General features: G+C 34.1%; 6 protein-coding genes across 6 annotated transcripts; 3 read left to right on the forward strand and 3 right to left on the reverse strand.

Annotated features, from left to right (window-relative positions):
- Positions 1-3,467: 3,467 nt before the first annotated feature.
- RO3G_03908 (uncharacterized protein) lies at positions 3,468-6,215 on the forward strand (the record flags this gene model as incomplete). The annotated part of the gene is made up of 4 exons (XM_067658498.1): positions 3,468-3,644; positions 3,695-3,838; positions 3,893-4,231; positions 4,290-6,215. The coding sequence occupies 4 exons, from the start codon at positions 3,468-3,470 to the stop codon at positions 6,213-6,215; spliced, it is 2,586 nt and encodes an 861-aa protein (XP_067514599.1).
- Positions 6,216-8,642: 2,427 nt separating this feature from the next.
- Positions 8,643-9,567, forward strand: RO3G_03909 (uncharacterized protein; the record flags this gene model as incomplete). The annotated part of the gene is made up of 3 exons (XM_067658499.1): positions 8,643-9,109; positions 9,154-9,403; positions 9,454-9,567. The coding sequence occupies 3 exons, from the start codon at positions 8,643-8,645 to the stop codon at positions 9,565-9,567; spliced, it is 831 nt and encodes a 276-aa protein (XP_067514600.1).
- A 1,240-nt stretch (positions 9,568-10,807) lies between these two features.
- On the reverse strand, positions 10,808-11,289 carry RO3G_03910 (uncharacterized protein; the record flags this gene model as incomplete). Its single annotated transcript, XM_067658500.1, has 3 exons — positions 10,808-10,849; positions 10,891-10,975; positions 11,207-11,289. The coding sequence occupies 3 exons, from the start codon at positions 11,287-11,289 to the stop codon at positions 10,808-10,810; spliced, it is 210 nt and encodes a 69-aa protein (XP_067514601.1).
- Positions 11,290-13,422: 2,133 nt separating this feature from the next.
- Positions 13,423-14,112, forward strand: RO3G_03911 (50S ribosomal protein L13e; the record flags this gene model as incomplete). The annotated part of the gene is made up of 2 exons (XM_067658501.1): positions 13,423-13,668; positions 13,723-14,112. The coding sequence occupies 2 exons, from the start codon at positions 13,423-13,425 to the stop codon at positions 14,110-14,112; spliced, it is 636 nt and encodes a 211-aa protein (XP_067514602.1).
- Positions 14,113-14,279: 167 nt separating this feature from the next.
- On the reverse strand, positions 14,280-15,095 carry RO3G_03912 (uncharacterized protein; the record flags this gene model as incomplete). Its single annotated transcript, XM_067658502.1, has 2 exons — positions 14,280-14,923; positions 14,987-15,095. The coding sequence occupies 2 exons, from the start codon at positions 15,093-15,095 to the stop codon at positions 14,280-14,282; spliced, it is 753 nt and encodes a 250-aa protein (XP_067514603.1).
- An 894-nt stretch (positions 15,096-15,989) lies between these two features.
- Positions 15,990-17,202, reverse strand: RO3G_03913 (uncharacterized protein; the record flags this gene model as incomplete). Its single annotated transcript, XM_067658503.1, has 6 exons — positions 15,990-16,017; positions 16,140-16,311; positions 16,399-16,534; positions 16,677-16,820; positions 16,870-17,015; positions 17,070-17,202. The coding sequence occupies 6 exons, from the start codon at positions 17,200-17,202 to the stop codon at positions 15,990-15,992; spliced, it is 759 nt and encodes a 252-aa protein (XP_067514604.1).
- Positions 17,203-17,251: the final 49 nt, after the last annotated feature.

Raw genomic sequence — 17,251 nt, forward strand, 5'->3', positions numbered from 1 at the left:
GCAGTTATGCTTATTTTCTATTTGTATACCTTTTGATATGTTTCAATAATACCAAAGCTTTAATCAATTTGTAATGAGTAGAAACGAAAATTGCACTAGCTTGGGATAATAAGCAGTGTCAGTTTTGAAAAAAGGAGTCAATTAATCATTCAAAAACTTATTCTAACCATTTTTGGAGAATCCCTGCTGATGTGATACATCAAAGTTTTAGGGATAATCAATTAGCTTTTCTATCTATGGATACGATAGCTGAAGATGAGACAGAAGGGATCCTTCATCCTTCTTTGGTCGATTCACTTGAAGTTGGAGTCCTTTACTATAAAACTAGATGTTGTGTCTTGCACTTGTGTCGGATAGTCATTACATTTAACTCTTTGGATTGGAACCAAACGTAAAAAAATAAAAATATAGTCCGCATATATAAACTCAGCAGCATAAATGAGCCAATCATTATATGCATGAATATTCTGTACCTGAAAACAAAATACATCAGAGGCTAGGTTGATTATAGCAGTGATGTACATTTGATTCAAATCAAGTACAAATATGTGAATTGTAATTATATTTTTACTGCAAATATTATGGGCCTTTGATTGTATAAAAGTTTCATGCTATATAAATAATCATTACTCTTTTTTTTTTAAAAAAAAAACACACAGTACTTATAAAAGTTGATTCATATAGTATTATTATTATGAAAGAAAATATAGTTTTTAGCGTAGGCTATATGTCTAATGGAAGGTATTCAAATATTTTTTATTTTTAAAAAATAAATATTCTTTTTTACTGAGGGTAATATTATCATTTGGCTTATTTTTTTTTGAAGAAAATCACAATAACGCTTGTTTAAAATACTTTTATTAACTATTGATTTAAAAAATTTATATTAAAGAAAATACCAAGTAGCTTAAATTTTAAATTGAAACAAAATTCCAAATTAAGACAGCTCTTAGCTTTATTTAAATGTTATTTCTCTGTTTTGCATTTGTTGAAAAATTTTCTAAGATAGTGATGAGTTGTTGTTTGCTCAAGTACCTTTTAGATGTCTCCGAAATCAAGCAAAGGTGACCACAAAAAGTAGTCGATACGTACAGAGATTGAATAAAGAGAAAGAAGGCACAACAGAAGAAGTATATCATTAAAGCTACTATTAGGCACGTGCAGTATACTATTTAATGTGCTTATTATTATCTTATGTATGATGGTGCATTTTTTTTTTCATTTTTATCCTCAGTAGCAGCATGTGTACTGATTCGCCATTATTTACTTTTCACTTTGTCTAAAGGAGATATCGCAGGGTCGAAAAGTTTTTATAATAGTACTAAATTAGCAAATAAACAAATGTCACTAGTCAACATTGAACAAAGTACTTGATTCATTTTTTAAGATTAATAATAAAATGCTGTTGTTGACTTTTACTTTTATTTTACTTTATTATATAAAAAAAGTCTGACATATTTGGCTTGGATCAAACAAAAAATGTATTTAAGAGCGTTGAATATTTCAAAAGACTGTAGGAATAGTAAATTGAAGTGTGATATTGCAATATATAATTACGAAAATAACATCCATGAACCAGCAAGAAAAGAAATAGGAAGTGGATATGAATGCATCAAAATCAGAAAATGGTCGATAAAAAATTCCAATGAAATATTTGATTTAAACAAGCCTGTCTGAAACGAAGCCTACATCATATACTAATCTTAATGCTGATTTATACATAATACTTACATGAAGAAAGTATTCTGTTTGTATTAATGTTGTTAAACTTTTATTTTGTTACCTAGCAATCCTTTTGCAATTACCAGAATTTACCCTATCTGGACCTAAATGGCCCTGTCTCTTGAGGCGCATCACGAAAAGGAAAAAAGGCAAATATCCGCCTTATAAACTGAAGCACGACCCTATGCTGCAACTTTTCTAAACCGATGTAATCTCTTTGTCTATCATAAACGCGAAAATTGAAGGCCCCCATGAACACAATAATGATAACATTGCGTTTGTAGTATGTAAGAATAATGAAAATGACTATAATATTGATCGTATTGAAGAGAACGAACCTAAAGTACATACTATGTTGACTCATTTTTCAAGTAAAAGCTATCTTTTACTTGGCATCATTCATATAATAATGATAGAATAAGTAAATATTTTCATTTTGTCTTAGCAATGCAGTCATCTCATCTATCGTTTGATAGGTGTTCATGTTGCTTGTTTTTTCATATATATTGCTCCCTTAATTAAGTAACAAACGAATCTTGTCTTCAGTAATTATTTCTTGTAAGGTTGTTATAACCTTCTCTAGTATATCCATACCTGCTGACCATTACCTGATTACCTGTTGATTAAGTGTAAAATGATAGAGATTACACCGTACTTACCACTAAATATGCTGCAGTTATTTTTAATTAAGTGTGACAAAATCGCAAATGTTGATAAGCATTTAAAATAAGGATATTATAAGATTTATTAGAGTAAAAAAAAAATTGAAACACAATCTTTATCTTGCAACCAGAAATGAATCTGCATATCTATTGTTTCGTGCTTGGAACTCAATATGCCAATTGACATGCATATGTCCACATATCTTTCAAATCGCGTGTATGACGAGCATCATCTATTTATTTAGCTCACAAGTACTACGGCTGTCGTTGATAACCTATCCTTTCAAGAATCAATTGTTTGGCCATGTGAAGGTGCGCTGTTTCTTTGTCATGACATATCAGATCATTTTAGAATAAAAAAAAAGAAATAAGCTTCGACTTTTTTTTTTTGGCTTAATAATTTAAACTGTGTACATCAGTGGCACTCAGTCGAAGGTTGAAGTTAAGAAGGCAATGTCGTTCATAATCAATAGCTTCTTTCCGCAAATAATTTTGATGTTGGGGCATTTGTTCAGAATGGTTAAATGCCGCGTCTTAACACTCTAAATCACGAAAATTTGAGTATTTAGCAGATACTAAAGGCATTGGTTTCTATTGCTATGTATAATAAAGGAGAAATAGCAATGGGAGCAGCTTCCATTTGAAGTTTAGCCAGTCGACTAATTTGTAATAGGATAGATTTTTCATTGATTCTACCAAAACAGCTACTAGAAGCTAAAGGGACATTTTGTTCTCAATAGTCCACATTTTTCTGGGACCAAACTGAAGATTATATTACTGAGAAGATAATTATTGTTTGTGCATGAGATGGTTAGGTTTTCAAAAATAGTGAATTAAATTACCATGCTGTAAGCAAGTGGTATCTTAACTAGCCTAGCAAACCTAATGCCAATAAATATAGACAAGTTTTGAAGATGTATGTCTTGGTGATGTTGCCTAGAAACTGTTTGTGATGGTGTTCAGGGACGGTGAAACCAATTTCAATATTCAGTGGTCTAACAAGCCACTGAGACTGCTAGTAATTTAAAAAACAGTTTTCTTTTTGACTCCCTTCCTTTATTTTAATTTTTTTTCTTGTAAAAAATGGCTAAAAGGAAAAACAGCACAACTACGACTACACCTACACCTACAGCTGATGCAACAGCTGTTACTATCTCAGCTAATACAGAAGAGAATTTTGTTCGTGGAGGAGCAAGTACTTTGACTCCTCTTGAACACAGAGAAATTGCTAATCAGGCCGCTAAAGATCTTTTTGATACTGTAAGTCAATCAAATCCTAAAAATGACTCGAGTATTTATTTGTTTTTCAGGGCAAAACTGCTTCCGCTTCAATTGATGCCGAACCAGCTAAAAAGAAGAGAAAGCCCAACAAGAAGCAAAAGACAGCAGAAGTATCTACTAAAACAGAAAAACCAAAGTCAGATAAAGTACACATTGAACAATTAACCTTCAAGGTATATACACATTCAAATGTAAAAAAGAGAGAAAAGCTTCTAATATTGATATAGAAACTTACTGTTGGTACATGCCTTTTGGGATGTATTTCTCGCATCAATGAGCTCGAATTATTTGTTTCTTTACCTCACCAACTTGTTGGTGTTATACCTATAACAGAAGTATCAGATGCTCTCAGTGATATTATTCAACGCATCGCTGATGAAGATGAAGATGAAGAAGAAAGCAAGATGCCAAAATTGAATGATTTATTCCACGTTGGACAATGGATTCGTTGTAAGATCATCAGCCTTCCTGCAGTTGAGGAGAAATCAAAGAAACCTATCGAACTCAGTTTGAAGCCAAATACTGTGAATGAAGATATGGTCAAAGTGGATGTCACTCCCGGTGTGGTAAGAAAAATCTTTCATTTTTTTTAAAAAAAAAGCAACTCAACCATTTTTCTTATAGACTTTGGGGGCCTCGGTAAAGAGTGTGGAAGATCACGGTTATGTTTTAGATTTGGGTGTAAAGGATTTGACAGGCTTTTTACCTAAAAAAGAAGCTAAGGCATATATTGAAAAATACAATCGCGACGAAGAGCTTGCCGTTGGTCAATATGTTGAATGTCTTGTCGAAAAGAAGAACAACCGTACGGTCCACGTAACTATCGACCGCTCCAAGATTGCCTCCAGTGTGGTTGAAGATCCCTTTTCCCGTATTACCTCCATTCTTCCCGGACAACGGGTGTCTGGTGTAGTTGAAGCTGTTCAGGCAAATGGTTTAGCCTTGAAGATGATGGGTCTGTACTCATCTACAATTGATGCTTCTCACATCCCAAGCAACATGGATATTGAAAGCAGTTTCAAATTGGGGCAAAAGGTTGTTTTCCGCACCTTGTTTACCATCTTGAACACAGAAGAAAAGGCTATTGGTGGTTCGATTTTAGCACATGCTTTAGATTTGGATGTGCCTACGCTTGCGAATGGTGTTAAATCAGACAAATTTGTGGGAGATGTGTTCCCCGCTGGTTCCTTTTTGGAGAACACAAAAGTGTACCGCGTCAGTAATAGCAGTGTTTGGGTCACACTGGATGGCTTGGATAGTATCACTGGTTATGTTCATATCTCTCGTCTTGCAGATGAACGCGTGCCCAGTTTAAGCGCTACGGCCGGTGATTACAGAATCGGAACAACACACCGTGCTCGTGTGCTGTCTTATAACCCAGTTGATGCGATGCTTGTGCTTACCTTACAACCTAGTGTCTTGGCTGAAAAGTACCTTCGTGTGACAGACATTGAGGTGGGATCTATGGTAGAAGGTGTAGTTGAAAAGATTATACCTGCTGGTGTCATCCTCAAGCTGTCTAAATCCATCAGTGCTCTTGTGCCTGCTGCCCATTTGGCCGATGTCAAGTTGAGCCATCCTGAATACAAATTTAAGGTTGGCAAGAAATTCCAATGCCGTGTGCTCAAAGTGGATGGTGAACGTCAAAAAATTATTTTGACATTGAAAAAGTCTCTGATTAACAGTGAATTTCCCATTTTCCAAAACATGGCCGATTGCCATGTGGGTGATATCAGCCACGGTGTGATTACGGCTATCAAGAACAATGGTTGTATTATTGGCTATTACAACGGTGTTAGTGCATTTGTACCTGGCGGTGAAATGACAGAGGCTCATGTACCTAATTTGGGTACCGTGTTTCATGTTGGACAAACAGTTAAGACGACTGTGTTAAGTGTAGATGCAGAGAAGAATAAAATGATAGTATCTTGTATTGCACATAAAAAGAAGAAGGAAGAGAAAAAGAAGGAAGAGAAGAAGAGTAAAAAGGATCAAAAGCCAGAAAAGCAAGCCAAGAAGAAGGAAGAAAAGGGCAAGAAAAAGAATGATAAACATGTCAAGGTATTGAAAGCCTTGGGTAAAAAGAACGGCCTCAGTGAGTTTTCTGATGTTCGTCGTGGTGTTTGTTATCAAGGTTATATCAGCAACATCACTGACGCAGGTGTTTTCTTGCAACTCAACAAGACTATATCAGCTCGTGTAAAGATTGGAAACTTGAATGACGAATTTGTAAAAGATTGGAAGAGTTTGTACCAAGTTGGAAATACTGTTCAAACGAGGATTATTCATATTGATCGCGAATCAAAGCGATTGGAAGCCTCACTAAAGAAGAGTGTGATTGAAAGAAAGGAAGAAGCAAAGAAGAGTGGAAAGGAAGAAGTGTCTGAGGATGAAGATGAAGAAATGCCTGAAGTCGATGATGAGGATGAAGATGAAGAAATGCCTGAAGCAGATGACAAAGAAGAAGAACAAGAAGAACAAGAAGAAGAGAGTGATGAAGAAGAAGAAGTTCCTGAAGAAGATGATGATGATGAAGAAGAAGAAGATTAAATGTTGAGCATTATGTTGTTTTTTATTATGTTTCAAAATGTAAATATTTATAAAGTTTGTTAGAATGAATATTTGGTTTATTACAATAATCCATCCTTTTGTTTTTTTTTTTAAAAAAAAAAAGGGGAGGCTGTTACTTACATGAATGAGTTTGCGACTTGGGGGCGGGTTCTGAAAACCCAGATTATAATAGAAATATGAACAGGGCATCTGATGAGAGTGATAGTATACAAGTATAACAAACCGAGATACAAATTTGAACACAGCAGACATGGAAATAAATAAAGGCAATAAAGCCAAACTTGTTATACATTCCACTTTGTATACAGTCAACCAAAGAATGATAGGTCAATAAGCCATGAATTGTTACATGGTTTTATTGTTTGTGTTCTAATAAATTATGGCTGATGTCAACAGGAACCGCACCATATGTTTATAAAGTTTAAAGAAAATAGTTTCAAGTGCTTCCTATTTTATAATACAGAGTATACAGACGTTCTCAAATACTACAGTCCAGAAATTATCCATACCTTTTTATTTGAGCGCATGGTAGGATCTTTTTAGATTTACTCATTAAAACGGCTGATGCGCAATATGCACAATGTCTGGTAGCGAATTGCCACCATGATTAGGGCTTCTGAGCACACACCTAGCCCTCGCATTATGTACATTGGGGAGTGAAGACCAAACAGCCCTCAATATTAGCAATAGACGGTTTGCTGGCTGCTTTTTTTTTGTTGGGTGTCTTAGATTTGAATCGTACCTTGTAGTAGCCATGAAACATACTACAGTGAGATTTATAATAAATAAATAGTATTGAACTTTTAAATCATTGTCTTTATTAAGTCTAGGCTATTTTGCATAAACAATGGTTTATTAATCAAATAAGCTTTCTAGATGATAACTATTTCGATTAAACTAGAGAATAGGTGTAGTGAAATACATAAACCTCTGGGATTAAATTATATCAAAGTTAAAGGAATAGCTAAAAGAAAATTCCCTTTAAGATCAAGAAAAAAGAAAATGGAAGCTTTCTGCTTTCTCAAAAAATTAAAGTGGTTCATTATTTTATTTCTCACCTGTTTTCAAATTTACTAAAAATACAATAGCTGTGATTGTATACCTGTTTTTTTATTCAAATAAGATTTTATTTTGTCTAACTTATTTTAGAAATCTATTCCACGGGTCTTTACATTTCTTGAACTACAAGTTATATGGGTTTTTGTGTAAGCTTAAAAATATGAACTGACTTTATAAAATGAAGAATGTGGGGTGAATATATAACCGATATTTTGTGTTTATGTGCAACGAGTCCCCGCAAAATATCACAACTCAAAATAAATCGGGAAATTACCAGTGTTTGTTGTGTATGTGGGAAATGACGGGAATAAAGAACATCAAAATGAATGGGATGCACGGATGACAGCTATCAGATTTACTTTTCAAAAAGTTTCTTTCTTAAAGTGTGGCCTGACAAAGTTGGTATTATAATAAAAAACACGTGTCTATTTTCTCTACAATATTTATCAAGTGATGTCTCATCATCTGCTTTATAATTCAGTGGCGTCAAAAGGAGGCTGTGACTGCTTGAATGATTTACGTAATCCGTGCCTTAACCCCGCGTCTCGCTTTTCTTTACTTTTCTACTTCCTTAGTAAACAAAAGCGTGTCCTTTCTGCTTGTAGTGATGAATCGATATCATCCAACAAGCTCCGAAAACGTGGAGATAAAAATTGTGGAGAAGGACTGATTAAAAACTATTAAAGTTCATTGTATCCTAGTTACACAAACACTCCACTTTTTGAACCAAAGAAAATAGTGCGGATATTTGTTTAGTCAAAGTGAATTGCTAAATTAGGTATAACATAAGGGAGTGTGCGATCCAATATGACATAAATAGAAGATTATTCCGCGGTAATAATCCTTATTTTCCCCACACGATTTTATTATAAATTGATTATTCCCGTCCATACTACAAAATAATAAAAAAGGCAAGTTTTGGTTTTATACAGCCAATATAGTTTCATACAGTGTATGCTTATAAAGGCACATTTCATTTTCTTCTTTAGATTTATACAATAGATATTTATAGCTCATGTTTATTCTTTTACAGTTGTGGAGGTTAAACATGTTGAATGTAACATTCGGAGAGAAAGTGACCCTGAGAAAATAAATGACGGGAAGTATTGGGAATATGAAACCCTGTAATTAACTAATATTAATTTTTTTTGTTTTCTTTTCCCTTTCTCTTCTTCTTTTCCCCTTCTCTTTTACTTGTTCCTAATGACAGATTTTAGTTATTCATTATTAAAGGACAATACAAAGACTGTTCCACTTTATCATCATGAACAAGTACCTTTTCAATCATTCTATAACAACAATAATAATAATACTAGACAACAGTCTACAGTAAATAACAATAGCACAATGAAAGCAGTAGATCAAACAGGAGATCTTCAAGATATAATTTACAGTTATCAGTCACAACCTGAATTACTCAAGTTAATCCTATCAAGTAAATTAGAAGAAGATAAAAGAAGAGCAGAAGAAGCAAAATTAAGAGCAAAAGAATTGGATCTTTTACTTTTACAACAGCATCAAATGAGTGATTACAATAACGAAGAACAAAATGATTTCTCTACTTTATTTCCTACTACTTATCATATTCAGCCTACTCCACCTATCAGTCAAAGTTCCTCCACAGATGGATATCATCAATTGAGACGTACAAGTCTAGATGCTATCCTGAGCAACAGTAATCCTTTGCTACCTCAACACAATAGACGTGATTCAAATATTGGTTCTTCATTCACGACGGATTCAGATGATTTAGATGATAAAACATTCTCTCCTATTCCTTCTAATACATCATCTACACTACTTCACATGGAAAGGTAACTACCTTGCTTTTGATTATTTCTTATTAACCCATCCATAGCTATCAACCTGCAATCATGTCACCACTAAGCAAGTCAATAGAAGAAGATAGTATAATAGATCATCACAGAAGATACAGTAATATTCCACCAAAACCTCGCAGAAGAAGAGAGATGCAGGCGATCACAAAGATTGTTGAAACAAAAGAATATCCTTACATGGATGGCTACTTTTGGAAGAATAATGGCAACACTGTCCAAAAGAAGACTGGTAATAAAAGCGTCTATTACAAATGTTCCAATAGCAATAAGGTACCGTAAAGGATTCATTCTATATCAAACCCTAACTTTTTCTTCTTTAGGGTTGTCCAGTGAATAAGACCGTGACTTGGAAAGGGAATGGAGAATACCTTATAAAATATCGTGGAGAACATTTGATTGAGTGTAACAAGGTTCAAAGAATTGTGGATGTGTAAATTTGTATTGTATTTTATACCATTTTCTTGTTTTTTATATGTCTTTATGTATATGATTTCTATTTTCTATCTCCTCTTATGTATCCTTCCTCCTCTTTCTTTATGTACCATCATCACCTCTTTCTTTTGTACCTTTGATTCCAACCGGTTTGGAAATAATAAAACTATGACATATAATTATGATTAAAAAAAAAACTTGTGATTTTTTAATATTATTATTTTTTACTAAGCAGAAAAATAAATGTCATTTTACTTTATACACAATCTTCCATTTTTGAAAATACCAAAATTGAAACCTGTTCATTTGTACTTCAAAAGAAAAAAAAAAAAAAGCAAGTAGGATGAACAAAAAAAACCCCTTTTTATATGTTTAATAAACGTGGGAGAATATTGGAAAATATAAAAAAGATGGGAAATGGTTTATTAAAAAAAAAGAATCTTTCTTTCCCGTCAAATTGAAATACGAGTAAAATGACATCCAATTAAATCTTGTGGGTAATCTTCTATAGTGAAACATGCCTTTTGTTTCATGGTGGAAATTTTAATGTTTATTAAAACTCATCAAAGAGTAAAGGATTTGAAGTGATACAAATGTATTAAACAATGATTTGTAAATGCAAAGGCAATAACTATGTGATTGTAAGTAGATGGTTTGAGAGTCTGTTCAAAGCATTGTTACCAGTGAATTTTCCATATGAATCCGATGACTGTAGCAAAATAATCCTATGATGTAAACTTGCATAGTAATGTGGGATATAATAACTGGATAGTCCAAGTGTAGATAAACCTTGGAATATTGAGCTGTATTTAGGGTCTTTAGGATTGACAACTATTTCTTGAAATTTGCTTTACATAAGTCTTGTTTTTGAATGCAAGTAAAGAGCATAGGCTGCTCTGTTTCTGGTAATTTGCACAGTGGGCAATATCCATCTTTTACATTTGCTGAGATGATTCCGTACAAGTTGGATAAGATCGATAATTTTTTATGCAAAAGTCTCTAAAGATTTTTGGGAATATGGTGTGTAAGGCTATTGATCAGGGCTTTCCAGTGATTGTTGTTTGTCATGTCTTTTGCTCTCTCTCTCTCTCTAAATAAGGTCAAGTTTAAGATCAAGTCAGTAGCAAGTAAATGAATTGATATAATGTTTCATTTTTTATACTTGTCATTGAAACTTTTGCGCCGCTAATTGGTGATATGATACATATTGCGATCAGTGGTCGCAGTCCTTCAGTAATCAAATTAGCTTTGCCCTTCCTTTCGACTATTATGATTCACAAGTCGCTACAGAAGGAATCATGTAATTTTCGTTAAATAGTTTATACCTTTGCTATTATAGTTACTTTTTCATCTATTTTGCCATTTACTTCATCTTTGCTTAATTGATCATCATCCAATCTTTTTTGAATTCTGCAGCATGTCAGGATAACATCATCTTTCATGAACTCAAAGCGTTTTGTATATCTAAACTTTTGATCACTGCAATTTTTTTTTTTTGTTCTGGAAGCATTTTAGGAAGGACAGATTTATGATTGTTGGAAATCAGAAATATGTGTGATGATGATTACATTGATAAATCAATATGATTAAAACTATGTCTGTTCAATACAAATTAGCAGATTGTGAAAAACAACAACTTACAGCATCCGACAATCTAATACACGCTTTTGCAATTGCGTGCCTTTGACTGATCTTTGACGAAAATCTTTAAATGCTTCTGTCATATTTGTATTATCCGTCATTTACTAGACAGTGTATATATTAGCAAAATCATGCTATTGTCACATCATGAAAAGTAACTGAACTGTATATTATTGTCTCGCCATAAAAATAGTGCTGTTGCTCATGTTTGAATGTTTCTTTTCCTTTCCCTTCTTTAGTACTATTTCATGACCATTCAATCGAGCTATTTTCTTCTTCTTGCATCATACTACACTTCATTGACACTACCATTCCAGATTTTAAATATAATACGTCTTTTTTTTATCTACTTATTTAACTTCTAAATCAATCTACGTGCCAGATTTATAAGATGACAAATATTGTCAGTAACAGTGGCTGACCCTTGTGGTTGTGTGATCAACGCGCGTTCATAATTGCTACTGAAATAAGCTACTTTTGATTTTCCAGTGTTAGACGTTTGCATGAGCTTTGTCTTGACGCTTTGTTTTAGAATAGTAAACAAATTGTCATATCATGTCCAATTTAACATGAAGAAAAATTATATTTATTCTTCAATCTTTTGCTTTTGCTATTTCATCCAGCCTTTATTTCAACATCCATAACACTTGACGCATAGAAAGATGTAGGTTTCTCGCTCAAGACCTTGGTAGGTGGATTTAAGGGGCCATTGGTCAACATCAGCATCGATAACGTAGTTGGAAGCCATGGATAACAAAGAAAGGTGCAGAATGAATTAATGAATTGAATTATTTACTTTATAATACAAATTATTTTTGTTGCAAGACATAAATTATCTCCTATGTTCGAGAAGTTTGAATATTCTTCACTTTTCAACAGGCGTTAAACGTGTTAAGTTCCGACTTCTCTTCTATCCTCTTAAAAATTTTTTGTCAAGAAAAGAAAGGGCAGATAGCATTGATAGAGCAATCCACATGGCCAGTGAAAGCACAAATAATTAGATTGTTTGATTTTTTATGTCAACATGATTTAAGTATTCCCCTTGAACTAATCTTTAAAACTGAATCCTTTTCTAAATTATACTGTTAACTATCTTTCTGATCACTAGTACTACAATCAAGCTGGATTATACAAGCACATCTTTTTGTTTCAAGTACAAATGGATCTCTTGCATCGGTAGAAAAGCTATTTTTCAAATAATCACAGTAGAGAAGAAGAGGCAATTGATTCGGCTGATAACAACAATCTGGAATCACAAGAAGCTTATAACAATATTTCCTTTAGATTTCTAACTCGTTTTTTCTTTTTTTTTTTTCTTTTGAAAGCTACAAAATCAATCCTGGGATGTTGAACAACATAAGATTGGAATAGAATATACATAATAATGCTATTTTGTCCAAATCGGCCACCTAACAGACAAAATCAAATACGTATTTTCTAAAGATCCATCATTTGGTTTCTCTGTGTCTGCTCAAAAATGAAGAAGGGCATTTAAAGTCATCCAGAGGGGTTTATAACTTGTTATTCTTTCAAATTATTCTATAATATCTGTAATACTTTTGCTATTCATTATGAAAATACATAAGCTCTTAGTTTTATTTTGAATATGAACAAAAGTTTCCCACTTGAACACAAGAAGGAATTGTACATAGACGATTATTCTAAAAGACAATGAAACAAGGAGCGTACACACAGCATTGTTTATGACTTGTATCGGTTATCACATTTGAATATTTTTATAGACTACACTGAATTAGATAAGCTCTTAATATTCTCCTCTCTGTTTTAAGTTTCAAATCGCTTGCCAAAAATAATAAATGAACTACTGCTCATGATAAATTACACTCAAGTTGTAATTTGCCAAATGATCGATCTTTTTTTTTAATTTGCACATAAAATTAATCAAAGGCAGATATCCTTACCCCACTTTGCCTGAATCTAGTCAATGTCAGAGAAAGAAGACGTCGATTTAATGTCCGCCGGACATCTATTTTTTAACTGAGTTGCTTGTCAAGGTTGCCTCAGCAGTAGGCCGAAAGAACCGTTCTCTCTTTTCCTTAACTGGTCATTTTGTATGTATCCATCAACCCATCCATCCATCAATACAAGAAGAGCAAGATATGCACCAAATGTCATGATTGAGTTCAACTTTTCTTGATTGATGAATGGATAACATAAAAAAAAAAAATTCGCTAATTCACACCATACGATAGATCATGGTATTGAAACACAACAACCAGTTACCCAACCAGCACTTCCGTAAGCAATGGGACCGCCGTGTAAAGACCTGGTTTGATCAAGCCGGTCGTAAGAAGTCTAGAAGAATCGCGCGTGTTCAAAAGGCTGGTCGCATTGCTCCTAGACCCATTGACGGTCTTTTGCGTCCTGCTGTTCGTTGCCCTACTGTTCGTTACAACATGAAGTTGAGATCTGGTCGTGGTTTCACTCTTGAAGAACTCAAGGTAAAGATTAAAAAGTAAGAAGAGAAAGAGAGAGAGGCTGATGCATGATGATAGGAAGCTGGTATTCGTCGCAAGGAAGCCCGTACTATTGGCATCGCTGTTGACCACCGTCGCCGCAACAGATCCAACGAGTCTCTCGAATTGAACGTTCAACGCTTGAAGGCTTATAAGGCCAAGTTGATCGTCTTCCCTCGTAAGGCCGCTAGCCCCAAGAAGGGAGACTCTGAAGCCGCCGAAGTTGCTTCTGCTGTTCAACTCCGTGGTGCTCTCTTCCCTGTTGAACAAGTTGCTGCTGTCCCTGAAGCCCGTGCTATCACTGCTGAAGAAAAGAAGGCCAATGCCTACATGAAGCTTCGTTATGCTCGCTCTGCTGCTCGTACTCTCGGTGCCCGTGAAAAGCGTGCTCGTGATAAGGCTGAAGAAGAAGCAAACAAGAAGAAATAAGCTTTGTGTATTCCATTCTCCATTTAATAATAAATTGTTCATCCATATTTCCTCTCGCAATTCATGTGTAATAAGATATATGCGTTTATTAATATAATGTGCGTTTTTGTAAGAGGGGAGGGGGCGGGGGATATAGAATATGATACAAATAAATGCCCTAAATGATTTTATACATCTTGATGAAATGAAAATGTCTTTCTAATCTTTTTTGTCAAGTCTTTTCCCTTGTTTTTCAATTTAGATGAACGTCTTGCTAATCCTTTGAGGTCGACTTGAAGAAAATCTTCTGTTGATCGATGCTTTGATAATGTCTTGTTAAAAAACAAACTCTTGCGCCCTTCATCACCCAAGGCTACCGATCGAGCCTTTAATAACCGACGAGCAGAAAATTTGGGTGAGGTGGGTGGTATGGCCTGTGGATCAAAGACGATCTCACTGTCCAAATGAATCTCATCTTTGGGGGGACAAAGAATGGTTTCATCCAAAGGAGGACTGAGGATAATTTCATCTAAGGGAGGTATGGCAGGTGGACTAAAGACGATCTCGTTAAACACATCGTCATCTAGTGTGATCACAATCTCTTCTGGTTTTTTTATAATGCACAAGGGACCCGAGGAAGGAGGAGTCACTATTTCTTGATCCAGGACGGAGTTGCTGTTGTCCTTGATTACCGTTATTGGTTCGGAAGATTCCCGCGCAAGTGTTTCAGAATTTTTGAGCGAGAGTGTGCCAGAGGAGCCAAAGGTATGTGTTAGAGATAATGGTGACCGCTCTGCTGAATGAACCGAATTGGTCTCTGGAGAAAGGGAAACTGTTATAAAGAGAAATATTAGTTTCGTTTCTTTTTATCTAAAGCACACACACACACACTGACCTTCTGCTTCTTCAGTATGAACTGAATCGTTTGATGTGTCCTGTTTAGCAGAGCAAGCATTGTTTTTATAAACATGCTCCAAATACAAAATTGAATAAAGTCTAAACATGAGTTGTTGAAAATGAAGAGAAAAAGAATAGTAAAAAAAAAAAAAGGATGGCGTTGTATTTAAATGAAAAAGAAAAAAAAGGCGGTCTCTTTAATTTTAATTATACTATTTCACTGGTTAAAGAGAAAGTTTGTTATGTTAGCATGGTTTTTCTCGGAATCGAGCTGCGTAAAGTAAATGTATTACAAAAGCAGGGATTATTGCTTCTAAAATATATTATGTTTTCCCCTACACTTTTCACTTTTGTTTGGAATCTATATACCAAGAATGAAAAACATAATTTTCCCAAAAATAAAATGCTGTATGTATATGTATGTGTGTTTGTACACATTTTCAGGGAAATAAAAAAAAATATTAAATATTGAATCGTGTAACAAATAAAAAAAAGAAGGGTTGCATTTTTGTGTGTCAGAATGATGATGAAACACCTTTCAGTTACCAAAAAGAAAAATTCTATTTTTCTATTCATACTCATTATTCAACAATAGGTTAGTGAATGAAGCAGTAAAAAAGAAATGAGTCACCTTAAAGCAGAAAAAAAAAAAAAAAAAAAAAATGACGCGACAAGTGCGACCAGTTCATAAGATTACACAGACAAACAGTGGCGCAGTGTCATAAACATTGTGGTAATCCCATTTTTAGGTAATTTAGTAATTTCTATTATGATTATTCCTCAGCTAAACGCCTTTTATCTTTCGATAGTCTATGGCTTCCAATTGTAAAAAATAACACGCTTCCAATCACAAGAATGGAACCTAATCCTTTATATGTTGTAAAGCCTAGTTCATGAATGGTAGTGAGTGATCGTATTGGTACTATCCTGTATGAGCTTACATTGAGCTGGATCAGTTTGACAATACAATGAGTTACTAATCATATAAATCAATACTGCTCTTAGGCCTTGTAATATCCCTGTCGCAACCTATAATGATTATAAGCATCTATTTAATTTCTTACGTTATTAGACATACACTTCCTGTTCTATCTATTAATTCATAGTAATTCCAAGAATGTAATGAGTTGGAAACCATAACCAAGATGTACATTTGAATGACTTCAAGCAGAGTCGTTCCTTGTTTAATGTTAATGAGTTGCTCTGAATGTGGTACAGTGTATACAGCAATCCAAATAATTGATAAAAGTGAAGTGTACATCCCTGTATAGCAGCACACTCTAGCCGGAAGTGGTGGTGGAGTTTGCTTCGACATAATGAAGTCTGAATAAACATAAACGCAAGCTATTTGATTATGACAATAAAAATAAGAGATAAATAGTACATATCATTATTATTAATTTTACTTACAATAAAAGAATGTGCCGCCCAATGTCATGAGTGTTCCAAACATTAATAGACCAGTTTTAGCTTCTTCTTTACTACCCGTCATTGAATCTAAAGAACTAATGGCTAAGCCGGTACTTGTACCAAAGATTGCTATCCACTGAATCATTGATAATTTTCTGTCCATAAGAAAAAAAGTAAGAATAGCGCACCAAATGACAACACTGCTATAAATAACTTGATACATCTACTGTAGCATGTTGGCTATTATATCTTTTATCTTTTATATAATGATTTTGTACCCCACTTCCGATAATTGAAAATCCCAAGGTTACACAGAAATTGGCAAACACATCCAAAATAGCCAATTTGATTATTGACGCGTGTTGTATAGTACCTTCTTCGTACTGTTCTACTCGTTTATCATCTTGGATATTCACATAGTCCTATGATAATGTGAGAAACAATAATGTGAATACCAATATCACATCTTACCATAGGAATCGTCTCATGCTCATTCTCCTCTTGTTGCGATAGTCTAGTATATTGTTTTTGCTTATTTTTCTTTAATATGGGTATGAGAAATCCAACTAATACCATTCCAAGGTATTGTGCTAGTTGAGTCAGGTAGCTGTCACCAGCTATAATTGGATTGTTATTACAACTCTAATGCTACTTCATCTCTTTTTCTTTACTTGCAGCTCCGTGATAAAAAATCCACTGTGTACCAAGTGTGGATGATAAACCAGTAAGTAAAAACATGACTTGGTGAAAGATAATATAAAGGTTCTCTCCTGTAATAAACTGCCATTTGTAGAAGTTGATCATTATAAACGGATTGCAAGAGGAAAAAAAAAAGGAAAAAAAAAAAGCATAT

Source organism: Rhizopus delemar, genomic scaffold, assembly GCF_000149305.1.
Source record: "Rhizopus delemar RA 99-880 supercont3.2 genomic scaffold, whole genome shotgun sequence".
Classification (NCBI taxonomy): Eukaryota; Fungi; Mucoromycota; class Mucoromycetes; order Mucorales; family Rhizopodaceae; genus Rhizopus; species Rhizopus delemar.